The 13,469-nt window shown below is 41.7% G+C and overlaps 1 protein-coding gene across 2 annotated transcripts; it reads right to left on the bottom strand.

The window, feature by feature from the left end:
* Nucleotides 1-225: 225 nt before the first annotated feature.
* KCNJ8 (potassium inwardly rectifying channel subfamily J member 8) lies at nucleotides 226-12,381 on the bottom strand. Of its 2 annotated transcripts, XM_070754879.1 has the most exons (3): nucleotides 11,970-12,381; nucleotides 8,524-9,263; nucleotides 226-298 (listed from the first exon to the last, which is right to left on the bottom strand). In XM_070754879.1, the coding sequence occupies exons 1-3, from the start codon at nucleotides 12,329-12,331 to the stop codon at nucleotides 261-263; spliced, it is 1,140 nt and encodes a 379-aa protein (XP_070610980.1). In that variant the 5' UTR covers nucleotides 12,332-12,381; the 3' UTR covers nucleotides 226-260. The 2 variants fall into 2 exon arrangements, with proteins under 2 accessions (XP_070610980.1, XP_070610979.1); XM_070754878.1 differs by lacking the exon at nucleotides 226-298 and having other exon boundaries at nucleotides 8,178-9,263.
* Nucleotides 12,382-13,469: the final 1,088 nt, after the last annotated feature.

Genomic DNA, 13,469 nt, shown 5'->3' with positions numbered 1-13,469 from the left:
CAGACTCAATGATTCCTCTGTAGAACTGTATCAGCAGCTCCTTGGGCAGTTTGAGCTTCCTGAGCTGGCGCAGAAAGAACATTCTTTGTTGTGCTTTTTTGATGATGTTTTTGATGTTAGGTGACCATTTTAGGTTTATGCATTATCCTGAAGTTTTTCACCACCAGAACTGAAATAAAACTTTTCTTGTAGATATGCCGACAAAGCCTGATGAAGTCTTTATTCTCAGTTTACTTCGGCTCACAACTACTCCATCCTCATCATGAAGTATCTGAAGATATCCATTTTAATAGCAGACCTATTTGGAAGAATGAAAATTATTTCTATTGTATATTGTTATAGAACAACTGAAATTCACAAAGGTTCCGTTGATTATGAGCAAGCAGGGGAAACTGTATATCTAATTATTAGTACCTGGTTTCCTTTTTTTCTAAAAAAAGTCCATTTCTTAAAATACATAGACTGATCTTACAGGGATAATAGATATTTCTATGCTTTTCTCTACATTATTTTGCAGGAGACCAATAATTTTATACTGTCCATGAAGATCTTGAAATGCTTTGTTCTGAAATCTTCTAATAGGCATTAATTTAGGGATAGATTTGCCGAAGCCTATTATTTGTTTGTTTATTACACAATGTTTTTTTTAAAGCAACTTTGAAATGCTTTCCAGTGCCTATCATTTTAAGATGACTAGATCCTGCAATGAACGAGCAGATCTGAATGCTTCCTTCAAAATATCTTATGAAATTGTATTATTTTGAAGGGGAGAAAGAAAGCAGGCCCAACTGTAATCATGTTCGCAAAGGTTCATAGAAACTAATGTTCCTTCTTCTATCTAGACATTTTCTCTCTAAATATCTGCAATAATTATTTTTATAGGTAAAGGAGATAAGACATCAGGCTGCCAGAAAGGAAATGCTGAAATATTTATGAATTCTCACTGACAAAACCTTCCTACAAATATGTAGTTTGTATGATTGTTAAAAAAAAAAGGATTTGCCGATGAATAAGGTGGGGCAAAATGAGTTTGTGCTACCTATTGTGGTTAGCTCTGGCCCAGCTCCTGCCCCAAGGACTGTGGATGTGGGGGAGACATCCACATGCTGCAGGCCTGTTTTGTTCCCGGTGGAATCTGCTAATGAAGGCTCTTCTGACCAAGAAGACATGAGTGACAGGGAAGAGAAGAGTATAGCAGACAGCTCAGAAGGAGATCAATTATCTAGCTCCTCCTTGGATTCGGAACAAGAGTTAATGATACAGCCATGCATGATACAGCCATGCATTAATAGGAAAGTGAACACAAGAACAAGGGGACACAATCTGAAGTTAGTTGGGGGAAAGATCAAAAGCAACATGAGAAAATATTATTTTACTGAAAGAGTAGTAGATCCTTGGAACAAACTTCCAGCAGATGTGGTAGATAAATCCACAGTAACTGAATTTAAACATGCCTGGGATAAACATATATCCATCCTAAGATAAAATACAGAAAATAGTATAAGGACAGACTAGATGGACCATGAGGTCTTTTTCTGCCGTCAGACTTCTATGTTTCTATGTTTCTATGAGGAAAGTGATGCATAGGCAGCAACAACTGAGAGATTATTATCAAAGAAAATGAGGCCACCTGTAGTTGGGTGGGGTTGTGGTAATTAGTGAGGCTGCTATAAATAGCAGCCTGTGGGTTTGGCCATTGTGGAGGATTATCTGATCCTTGTGTTTCGTGCCTGCCTTGCTGACTTAGACCTTTGTGTGCTGATTTTTCCCTGCTTTGAAATTAACCCAGAGCAAAGTGTGTTTCACTTTGTGAAAGAAGAAGGACTGTGAATTGCCTCACAGCTGCAAGCTAAGTATCACAGAACTGATAAGGGACTTGTACAAATTACCAGGTTTTTTTGGAGACGAGTGCTCTTTGCTATACAAAAAGAGTGCATCGTTTATTTGAATTTTCGGTATAAAGAACATTGTTTTGAATTTTCAAACGTGTGTGTGTGTGTATCTGAAATTTATATCTGTGACTTTTCGGGAGGATTCTACCAGAGAGCTTGACAGAACACTACCTCAGCACCATATAAAGTAAAATACAATAATTCTGCTGTATTCAAAGCTGATTCTAAACTTTGTAATGTGGCTAGGAAAACACAAGTCCTATGATTACATAACACTCATGTAACACTACATGGTTGAACAAAATACACAGAAGTCTTCAAACTTGGCAACTTTAAGACTTGTGGAAGGCTTAAAGTTGCTAAGTTTGGGGGCCAAGTTGCTCACAGTACACTGGACAATTTCATTTAAGTCTGGCCCAGTACATAATATACACCCAGTTTTTAGAAAATATGTTTCTTCATTATTATCCTTCCTTTTTCCCTTCCTTCCTCCTTCTCCTCCTGCTGTGCCATTTTTGTGGGTTCACACACAATTATTTCCTTCAAGCATATCTGTGCCTTCTTTTTCTGTTTTAATAGTCTTATCTGGATTACATTTCTGTCAACATTCAGTCGCTCCAGTGTGCTAATGGAAGAACTTAAGAAAGGCTCCCACGCCTGAGTATACAGAGCTAACCAGCAAGAACGACCAGTAACTTAAACAAAATAAATAAAAAAGAATTTTACAGAAGATGCCTGACATGATTTATGTTTAAAGGCTGTATCTGATTACTTGGAGCCTTTGAGAAAAAAAGAAAAGGCTTATATTCTGCATTTCACAAAGCCCTCATAATGCCCTATAAAATTTTAAAGGTTCAATTTTCCTCCGTGTCTTTTGAAAATGAAGGTTCCTCCACTTTTTTCTTGCTTTATCTGTTCTTGTAATGTTTTATGTGTTTGCTTTCTTACTGGATCAACTGTCTTTCCATAAAACCCCACCCCAAATATCTGTTGGTTCATATTGCAGTTGGTTATTTACATAATGGTTTCTTATATCTTTGCAACTCTTAGAACCCTATATTATCATGTTCCCCAATGCTATTTTATAGCGCAATGATGGCAAACCTTCAAGAAGCTTCCCTGAACCCTCTGGAGTGGAAAAACAGCACAATAGCAAACTGGAAGTGCATTTTTCCAAACTTTCGGTTTGTCCATTGGGTGATTTTTTTTTAATCTCCGGGGCTTCGGATTGAAAACGGGGCTGGCAGACAGCTTCAGGAGGCAGTCCTGATGCCCCCAGACTCTGTTTTCACTGGGTAGCAAAACAAACTAAAAGCAAAGCAAAGCAAAACCAAAGAAGAAATTGTTTCTCCTTTTGCATTTGAGCGTGTAAGAAGGGACAGGGAAGTGGAAAAACAAATAAAAAGATGGGAAGAGAGCAAGGAAAGAAAAAGAAGAAAAGAGGGGAAGTTTTGGCACTCTCTCTTGTCTCACCTTCCTCCGATGGAGACAATGGGTCCAGTATCAGGTTCCTACCGGTACATTTGAGGATGCTGTACCAGTAGTAAAAATAGAGCTATGCGTGCAGCTTCGGATTGTTCTGCAGGCGTGGAGGCGTGTCCCAGCGAGATTTTGCAGGAAGAAAAATCTTGTGAAGGGACGCATATGTTGCAGCCCTATTTGGACCGGGAGTCACTACTCACAGTCACTCATGCCCTCATCACCTCAAGGTTCGACTACTGTAACGCTCTCTACATAGGGCTACCTTTGAAAAGTGTTCGGAAACTTCAGATCATGCAGAATACAGCTGCGAGAGCAATCATGGGCTTTCCCAAGGTATGCCCATGTTACACCAACACTCCGCAGTCTGCACTGGTTGCCGATCAGTTTCCGGTCACAATGCAAAGTGTTGGTTATGACCTATAAAGCCCTTCATGGCACCGGACCAGATTACCTCAGGGACCGCCTTCTGCCGCATGAATCCCAGTGACCAGTTAGGTCCCACAGAGTGGGTTTTCTCCGGGTTCCGTCAACCAAACAATGTTGCTTGGCAGGACCCAGAGGAAGAGCCTTCTCTGTGGCGGCCCCGACCCTCTGGAACCAACTCCCCACAGATATTAGAATTGCCCCCACCCTCCTTGCCTTTCGTAAGCTTCTTAAAACCCACCTCTGCTGCCAGGCATGGGGGAACTGAGATTCCCTTTCCCCCTAGGCCTTCACAATTTTATGTATGGTATGCTTGTATGTATGATTGTTTTTTATATAATGGGTTTTTAACTGTTTTTTAATATTGGATTTTGTTGTACTATTTTACTGCTGTTGTTAGCCGCCCCGAGTCTACGGAGAGGGGCGGCATACAAATCCAATAAATAATAATAATAATAATAATAATAATAATAATAATAATAATATGTGCATGAGATTTTGCCGATAAAAAAATCACCGAAATCTCACGTGCGTGTGTGTCCCTTTGCGAGATTTTGTTTCCTGCGCATGTGCGGAAGCAAAAAAAATATCACTGAAATCGCATGTGTGTCTGTGCATCCTCTCATGATATTTTGTTTCCTGTGCATGCGCAGAAGCAAAATCTCACTGGGACCCATGTGCTCACCCACAGGACACCCAGAGTTGTGTGCGCAGCGTACTGGTCATGGCGACAGCGGCAACTCCCGCCTGAATGGGTCCCCCAGCCCGGCCCAGGCCACTGCAGGTGCCCATAACATGAGTGAGGTTTAGCTGGCCATATCCACCCTGGACATACAAAAAAACACACACACACACACACAAAGTCAAACACAACCCTGATGTGTCCCTCAATGAAATCAAGTTTGACACACCTGCTTTAAGCAGTCTGTCTGGGGAATTCTGGCTGGGAATGCTGGGAGTTGAAGTCCACCCAAATTGTTGAGGCTGAGTAACACTAGAGTTCCCTTGCTTTTCACATTCGTTCCACGAATATGTGTGTGTGTGTATTTCAAAGCTAATATTGCTATTACCATTGCGAATCCCTGCTGTTACACACTTTAGGAATATCCACTGTTTATCAACAAAATAACCCCCAGCACAGGACTTACTTTAAAAACCACCTTCTTCTAAAACTCTACAATGTGGATTACCTAAGACTATAGAAACAGGGTTGGTTGGTTGGTTGGTTGGTTGGTTGGTTGGTTGGTTGGTTGGTTGGTTGGTTGGTTGGTTTGTTTGTTTGTTTGTTTATTTATTTAGTTATTTAGTTAGTTAGTTAGTTAGTTAGTTAGTTAGTCCAATACACAATGAGGGTTTTAGTGGGTATATATCTATATACACATAGTAAAATACATGATGAAGGTTATAGAGGAGAAACGCATAGTAAAATATATCTAAGAAAGAGTAGAAGATATAGGAATAGAACATATCAATGAAAGAATAGAAGAAGAGATATAGGAATAGAAGAAAGGTATAGGAAATGTAGGAGAGCAATAGGAGACGGGACGGAAGGCACTCTAGTGCACTTGTACTTGCCCCTTATTATATCTATCTCATATTATATATTATTATATCTAGATATATATGTTATTATATCTAGATAGAGATTTCGATACATTTGAAGGGTGAGATATATGCACACATTTCCCATTACAAACATTCCCAAGGAGATAAAACAGCTTAAATAATAGATAAAGAATTAAATAGTAGATAAAGAGAGCATGAAAAATGGATTCAAATGATAATCGGCCAAACTAGTGAAGGACTGTCAAAAATTTTACTACCACACTATGGGCGTGGCTTATGCAGGACACCCTACATTTTCTTTCAATGTGTTTTAGTGCAAATTGGGTGTTCTGGGGTGGAGCTCCATCTTTGCTACCCCACTGCATTCCCATCTGGGCAGTAGCCCATCCCTGGGCCCAACCTTCATGTAAACAAAAGAGGTAATTTGATGTCTATACTTTTTCCAAAACTATGAGTAGCCCACAAACTACAGATAGTCCTCAACTTACAAGCATTCCGTCAAGGTCCCAACTGATGAACCCAACTAAAGCATGCACACTCGAGACCAGCCAACGTCTTAATGCAAAATTTTATTGAGTGCATCATTTTGGTACTATTGAAGACAAAACCAGCTCTACCTAATTCCCGCGCAAACCCACATAGTTACAATACAGAATTCTCCCTGCCCCTTTTAGTGTAAGTCATGTTACCCAATTGAATGTCATTGTATTGTTATGAGGAAAAGTGTCTGATCTTGGCTAACATTTGCGGATGTGCCCTTGGCTCTCACAGTTCTCATTCTTGAAGTCTGGAACCTGTCTTCTATCTCACCTCTCCCTTCCGCAAGTTGAGAAGCAATAATGGCTTGTAACAGCATAAGCATGCTTCGATCTTGACACATTTGTTCAGTGACAGTTCAAAGTTACAATGGCACTGGGAAAAAAGTGACTTATGACCATTTTTCACACTTACGACCATCACAGCATCCCCTCAATCATACGATCAAAATTTAGGTGCTTGGCAACTGAGATGTATTTAGGATTGTTGCACTGACCGATGGTCACCTTGTCTATCATTCCTAATTGGCTTCTGACAAGCAAAATCAACCGGGGGGGGGGGGGCCGCACAGATTTGCTTAATGACCATTCACTTAGCAACTACAGTGGTTCACTTACCAACCATGTCAAGAAAGATAATAAAACGGGGCAAAATGCATTTAATAATCACCTTGCTTAAAAACGAGACATTTTGGCTTCAGCTGTGGTTGTAAGGTTTTGGGGTTTTTTTGTGGCAAATAATTTTTTATTTTTTCACTCTAAACACATATGCAAATTTACATACCCTCAATCCTAAATTACATTACACTGATTCATCTTTTTAAATTCGGTATTCATAATCCATCAAGTGCTACCTCCTTTTACATTTGACATCTGGACAAAAAAATAATTACTCAAATTTCTTATATGCATTTAAAAAGCTATTAGCTAATACATGTTTTAGGTTGCTTCTTTTCTAATCACATCTAATATATTTAGGCTACAGTGCTTCAATCTTCTCCATTTATCCCTTATAACATTTTCATGTATATTTCTTAACCCTAATTTTATAATAATTGCCCTTTAACAAAGAAAAAAAGAAACAAAAGAAAGCAAATATTTCCGTTCATATCGATTAAATCCTAAATTTATAGAGATCGAGGTTATGTCAATTTGAGGGGGCAAAGTCCAAATAATTTATCACATATGTCCCAATAAGCCCAATTAATGAAAGTTCCTTTTGATAAGTAAACTAAAAAAGAAAAGAAAAAAGGAAGAAAAATTAAAAAAGAAAAGAAAAAAGGAAGAAAAATTAAAAAAGAAAAGAAAAAAGATCCCTTGTGAACCCAATGTAGTCATCATATCCTAATCGATTTTGTGGTACAAAAAGCCCAACAAAATCATCATGCCCTAATCTATTTCATATCACTGTAAACCCAGTGGAATCATCATGCCCTGGTCTAATTATTTCACTGTAGACCCAGTAGGAGCTGTGGTTGTAAGTTGAAGACTAGCTGTAGCATCTCAACCTCAAATCAGGAAAAAATTGGACTACATATTAATAATGGACTCAACTACAACCTATCTCTGGTTAGATCTGGGGTCTGCATGTAATAAATAATCCTTAATATCTATTAAATGTTTATATCAAATTAATACTAATACAGTGATACCTCGTCTTACAAACGCCTCGTCATACAAACTTTTCAAGATACAAACTTGGGGTTTAAGATTTTTTTGCCTCTTCTTACAAACTATTTTCACCTTAGAAACCCACTGCTTCCGCTGGGATGCCCCGCCTCTGGACTTCCGTTGCCAGCAAAGCACCCGTTTTTGCACTGCTGGCATTCCCCTGAGGCTCCCCTCCATGGGAAACCCCACCTCCGGACTTCCATGTTTTTGTAATGCTGCAGGGGAATCCCAGCAGGGCAATCCCAGCAGCACAAAAACGGGCGCTTCACTGGCAACAGAAGTCTGGAGGTGGGGTTTCCCAGCGAGGGGAGCCTCAGTGAAATCGCAGCATCACAAAAACACAGAGGTCTGGAGGTGGGGTTTCGAGGACTTCCATGTTTTTGTGATGCTGCGATTTCACTGATGTCCCTTCGCTGGGAAACCCCACCTCCAGACTTCCATTGCCAGCAAAGCGCCTGTTTTTGCGATGCTGGGATTCCCCTACTAGGATTCCCCTGCAGCATTGCAAAAACACAGAAGTCCGGAGGTGAGGTTTCTCATGGAGGGGAGCCTCAGGGGAATCCCAGCAGTGGAAAAACGGGCGCTTTGGCTGGCAAAAGGGGTGGATTTTGGGCTTGCATGCATTAATTGCTTTTCCATTGATTCCTATGGGGAACATTGTTTCGTCTTACAAACTTTTAACCTTAAAAACCTCATCCCAGAACCAATTAAGTTTGTAAGACAAGGTATCACTGTATAACAAAAGTAAAGCCCTGTTTTTGCAGGACCACTGCAGATGACTTCTTGCCCCTGTCATGTTTCCATGTTATTCTGGTTGCCTTCAGGTGTGATGAACTGGACTTTAGGCACAATGAAAGAAGAGTTGTTCCTCCGGACGGAATTATTCCTTCGAATGGAGTTATTCCTTCTCATGGAGTTGCGTTTCCTCAAAGAGTTTTGGTGGGACAGCTCACTTTTCTGGAGGGTCTGGATGAGAATGGACGGCTTTTCATCCAGCTCCTTGGCACTGCAGCGGGGTGCCGCAACTTTGCTGGTGTTGCCAAATTTGGAGTAGTCGACAGCATAAGCCCCTTCTTCTTCTGCGACGATGGGCACAAAGCGGTGGCCCCAGAGGATCTCTTCAGATATGTACGATGTTCTGGCTTGGGTGGTGATTCCAGTGGTTTCCACCACGCCTTCAAGTATGACAATGATTTCTAGGTCTTGGCTGGCCAGGTCATTGGCGGAGATGTCATAAAGAGGACTCCGCTTGTCGATCACATGACAAATGATCAACGGCGCCACCAAGAAAATATTGTTGTTCTCAAGAGGATTGTCTACCGGAACGTCGAGCTGGTGGATTGGGATGACTTCTCCTTCTGGAGTGGTGGTCTTCCTGACAACCTGGATTCGCACCGAGGCACTAATGATCATGCTTTTTCTCAGGTCCCCAACACGGAACATGAAACACAGGTGGCCATTGCGGACAGTGATGACCGCGTTCCGGCTGAAGATCAACGTTTCTGCTCTCCGGTGGGCCTGGGCGGTTTTCATAAAGATACAACCCAACATGATGGCATTGATGATCAAGCCCACAATGTTTTGGAGGATTAAAACACTGATGGCTATAGGACATTCCTCGGTCATCATCCTTCCGCCGAAACCAATGGTCACCTGGACCTCAATGGAGAAGAGGAAAGCAGAGATGAAGGAGCTGTCGGAAAGGCGAAAAAAGTGAAAATACAGTCACCAAATATAGAAACTTCATAAATCAGTTCTTATTTTTCATTTTGAAAGCCTGCATGTAAGGTGGGTCAAAACAATTGAAAAATCTTATCTCAAATACAACCTACGCAGAAACTAACAAATACTATACTAATAACCAATAGATCACACAGCAACATATATCACCTCTGTGTATGCTTATATGCATATATCATTTCAAACAAATTTATCTTACTGTACAATAAGTATGTGCCTGCAGATTAAGAACTCACTAATTACATGAATATATTTATAAACAGTTCACTGGTTGCCGATCAGTTTCCGGTCACAATTCAAAGTGTTGGTTATGACCTATAAAGCCCTTCATGGCACCGGACCAGATGACCTCGGGGACCGCCTTCTGTCGCACGAATCCCAGGGACCAGTTAGGTCCCACAGAGTGGGTCTTCTCCAGGTCCCGTCAACTAAAAAATGTCGCTTGGCGGGACCTAGGGGAAGAGCCTTCTCTGTGGTGGCCCCGGCCCTCTGGAACCAACTCCCCCCAGAGATTAGACTTGCCCCCACCCTCCTTGCCTTTCGTAAGCTACTTAAAACCCACCTCTGCCGCCAGGCATGGGAGAATTAAGATTTCTTCTTCCCCTAGGCCGTTACAATAGTATGCATGGTATGTTTGTATGTGTGTTTGGTTTTGTATATTAAGGAGTTTTAATTTGCTTTTAGTATTGGATTATTATTGTATACTGTCTATGATTGCTGTTAGCCGCCCCGGGTTTTCAGAGAGGGGCGGCATATAAATCCAATAAAACTTGAAACTTAAAGACGCGAGCCAACAGAAATAGTTGACAACCAGTATTTCTTTCTTTTACTTTTTTTCCTCTTTTCTTACTTTTCTTTCTCTTTCCTTTCCTTTTTTTTCTCTATCAGTTACTTAATTGGTTTAAAATGTTTATAGAAAATAAGAGGAGAACGGTAACTGCTGGAATGTAAACCAAAGAATCTCAACCAATGTTAAGCATGTTTGTCAATTTTGTTTATTTTAATTGTTTAAATAAAGTTGTTTTCAAAACTTTTTTTAAAAAAAGAAAAATCTTGCATTGTATACAGTACATGGGTTCACACAACACATCAGATACAAGCGAGATTGGGCTAGTAATTTATAGGTCAGAGCCTTAATGTATTATATGCATAAACTATGGGTTTATTCTATATTCTAGACCTCCAGCCATTAGTTGGAAGTCACTGAAAAAGTAACTTATGACTGTTTTTCACACTTACAGCCAATGCAGTATCCACAGGGTCAAATGATCGAAATTTGGATGTTTGGCTTCATATTTATTATTGTTGCAATGTCCCAGAATCATGTGAGATTGCCTTTTGTGACCTTCTGATAACCAAAGTCAAATGGGGTAGCCAGTTGGCCTTCTCTGGGTCCCGTCGATGAAACAATGCCGTCTGGTGGGACCCAGGGGAAGAGCCTTCTCTGTGGCGGCCCCGGCACTCTGGAATCAGCTCCCCCCCCCCCAGAGATTAGGACTGCCCCCATCCTCCTTGCCTTTCGCAAACTTTTGAAAACTCATCTATGTCGCCAGGCATGGAGGAATTGATATATCCTTAGCTGCCTTTGATTTTATGGATGGTGTGTTTGGGTTGTATGACTGTTTTAATAGGGGTTTTTTAAAGACTGTTTTAACATTGGATTTGTATATGATGTTTTATTGTTGTGAGCTGCTCCGAGTCCTCGGAGAGGGGCAGCATACAAATCTAATAAATAATAATAATAATAATAATAATAATAATAATAATAATTATTATTATTATTATTATTATTATTATTATTAACAACTGGGTTCCTAACTTAACATTTGCAGTGATTCGCTTAACAACAAGAAAAGTTGTAAAATGGGGGGAAAGTTCACTTAGGAACCTCCCTTGCTTAGACATATTGGCCCCAATTCTGGCTATACATCAAGGACTACTCATATTTATAGCAATAGCAATACAGTAGTATTTAGACTTATATACCTATTTGTGGTGCTTTTACAGCCCTCTCTAAGCAGTTTACAGAATAAGTATATTTTCCCCAATAATCTGGATCCTCATTTTACCCACCTCAGAAGGATGGAAGGCTGAGTCAACCTTGAGCTGATGGTGAGATTTGAACTGATGAACTACAGCTAGCAGTTAGCTGAAGTAGCCTGCAGTGCTTGCATTCTAACCACTGTGCCACCCCGGCTTTTAAAACCCTGGATTTGTTTGCATCTCTATGTCAGCGTTCCGAGTAATGCTTTTCACCAAAAGCAGAACTTCGAGGCAGGTAGAGTCCTCAAAGAACATGTTTATTGGATGCATCATATCAGTGAAAACCAACTCTAAAAATTCCTGTGGTTTCCCCCTAATTAAAGGAGCAAATTTCCACCCCTCCCAAGGGTTACCAGTCAAAATTGTCCAATGAGCATGGCTGACTGGCTGCTTGGTCATTCCTGTCTTCCTTCAAACTGGCACCTGTTGAGATGACCTTGGTTCCCACGAGAAAACTTTTCTGCTTTGACTGTTAGCCAATCTATCTACTCTCCCCCTCCCTTCCCTTTCTCAGGATTTGTGGCAACTATGAGGTGGTTTCAGCCAGGCTCACTTCAGAATTGACAGTCTGCAGTCATAGCATCCAACGTCTCATCTTCAAGACATGACTCCTTACCTGACGCAAGTGATGCATGGTTTCCACTTGGTGAAGTCTTCGTTGCTGCAAGGCTTGTCCATGTCTCCATGGGCAAAAGCCACCAGCCACCACATCATGGCGAAGAACAACCAGCTGCAGAGGAAGGACATAGTGAAGATCACCAATGTGTGGCGCCATTTGAGGTCCACCAAGGTGGTGAAGATGTCTTGCAGGAACCGCCCCTGCTCGCGGATGTTTTTGTGGGCCAGGTTGCAAGCGCCGTTTTTGGCAATGAAGCGGGCTTTGCGTTGGCGGTCTCGAATGCGGGGCTTGCCCAGGTTCTCAGCCGCGATGCGGGCAAGGACATATTCTTCTGGGATGATGCTTTTCCTGGCCAACATCTTTCTGCCACCATTGCCCAGCAACTGGCATACAAAAGACTCCTTTTACTTTTCTCAAATCCTGCAGGGAGGGGGAGAAAAACATACGTCTTAATCTTTTTCTTTCTCTTTTTTCTGCGGCAAGCTAAGGTTACAAAGCTAAGACGTAGATTCCAAAGAGATCATAGATTATTCCTACTTGAGAATACAGTGGTACCTCTACCTACAAACACCTCTACTTACGAACTTTTCTAGATAAGAACCGGGTGTTCAAGATTTTTTTGCCTCTTCTCAAGAACCATTTTCCACTTACAAACCCAAGCCTCCGAAACTGTAACCAGAAAAGGCAGGGAGAAGCCTCCATGGGGCCTCTCTAGGAATCTCCTGGGAGGAAACAGGGCCGGAAAAGGTGGGGAGAAGCCTCTGTTGGACCTCTCTACTCTCTATATTCTATTAACATAACACCAACACTATCTTCCTGTTCCGTCTGGGTCCCCCCAGACGCCAACACCAACCAAAAAGAGTATCCAGACACACTGGTAAAAAGCAAAGGCAGTTTATATAATTCAAAGCAAACACAGGTAACAAAAACTGTTCTTACAGACAGGAACACTATGAAGCTTCACAGAGGTTTCACGAAGGCCAGGCAATAAAACAGGATTCTTGCTGGCAAAAACAACGCTGGAGATAATAAAACCCACGCCTCCCCCAAGTCTTCCAGACTTCTAGGCCACAAGCCAAGATCAGAGACACCGAGAATCGAAGCAAGGTCACAGGACTCCCAATTGATAACTCTCCACAAGACTGTAAGGGCGGGCCTGCCTTTTCAACCCTGCTGAGGAGCACCACACCCAAACCCAGCTGTTGCCAATTCAGGGATGGAAATACCTTTCTAATTGGCCCCGTCTTTGAGCTGCTCGTCGCTGCCTCATGTCTATTATAGCCTGTGCGTCTTCATCCAATGAATCCAGGCTACTAGCTGGGGAGAGCCCCCCCCCCGGGGGGGGTCTCAGGCTGCTCTCCCTCCTCCTCTTCCTGATGTTCCTCTCCCCCATCTGCCTGGTCCTCCCCCTCCTGTTCACTGTCCTCCTCCTCTGGGCATGGATCCGGCAGAGATCCAGCCGGTCCCTGAGGAGCCTCAGGCTGAATCACAACACCT

Source organism: Erythrolamprus reginae, chromosome 6 (genome assembly GCF_031021105.1).
Source record: "Erythrolamprus reginae isolate rEryReg1 chromosome 6, rEryReg1.hap1, whole genome shotgun sequence".
Taxonomy (NCBI): Eukaryota; Metazoa; Chordata; class Lepidosauria; order Squamata; family Dipsadidae; genus Erythrolamprus; species Erythrolamprus reginae.
This window is presented reverse-complemented; position numbering and strand designations above follow the sequence as displayed.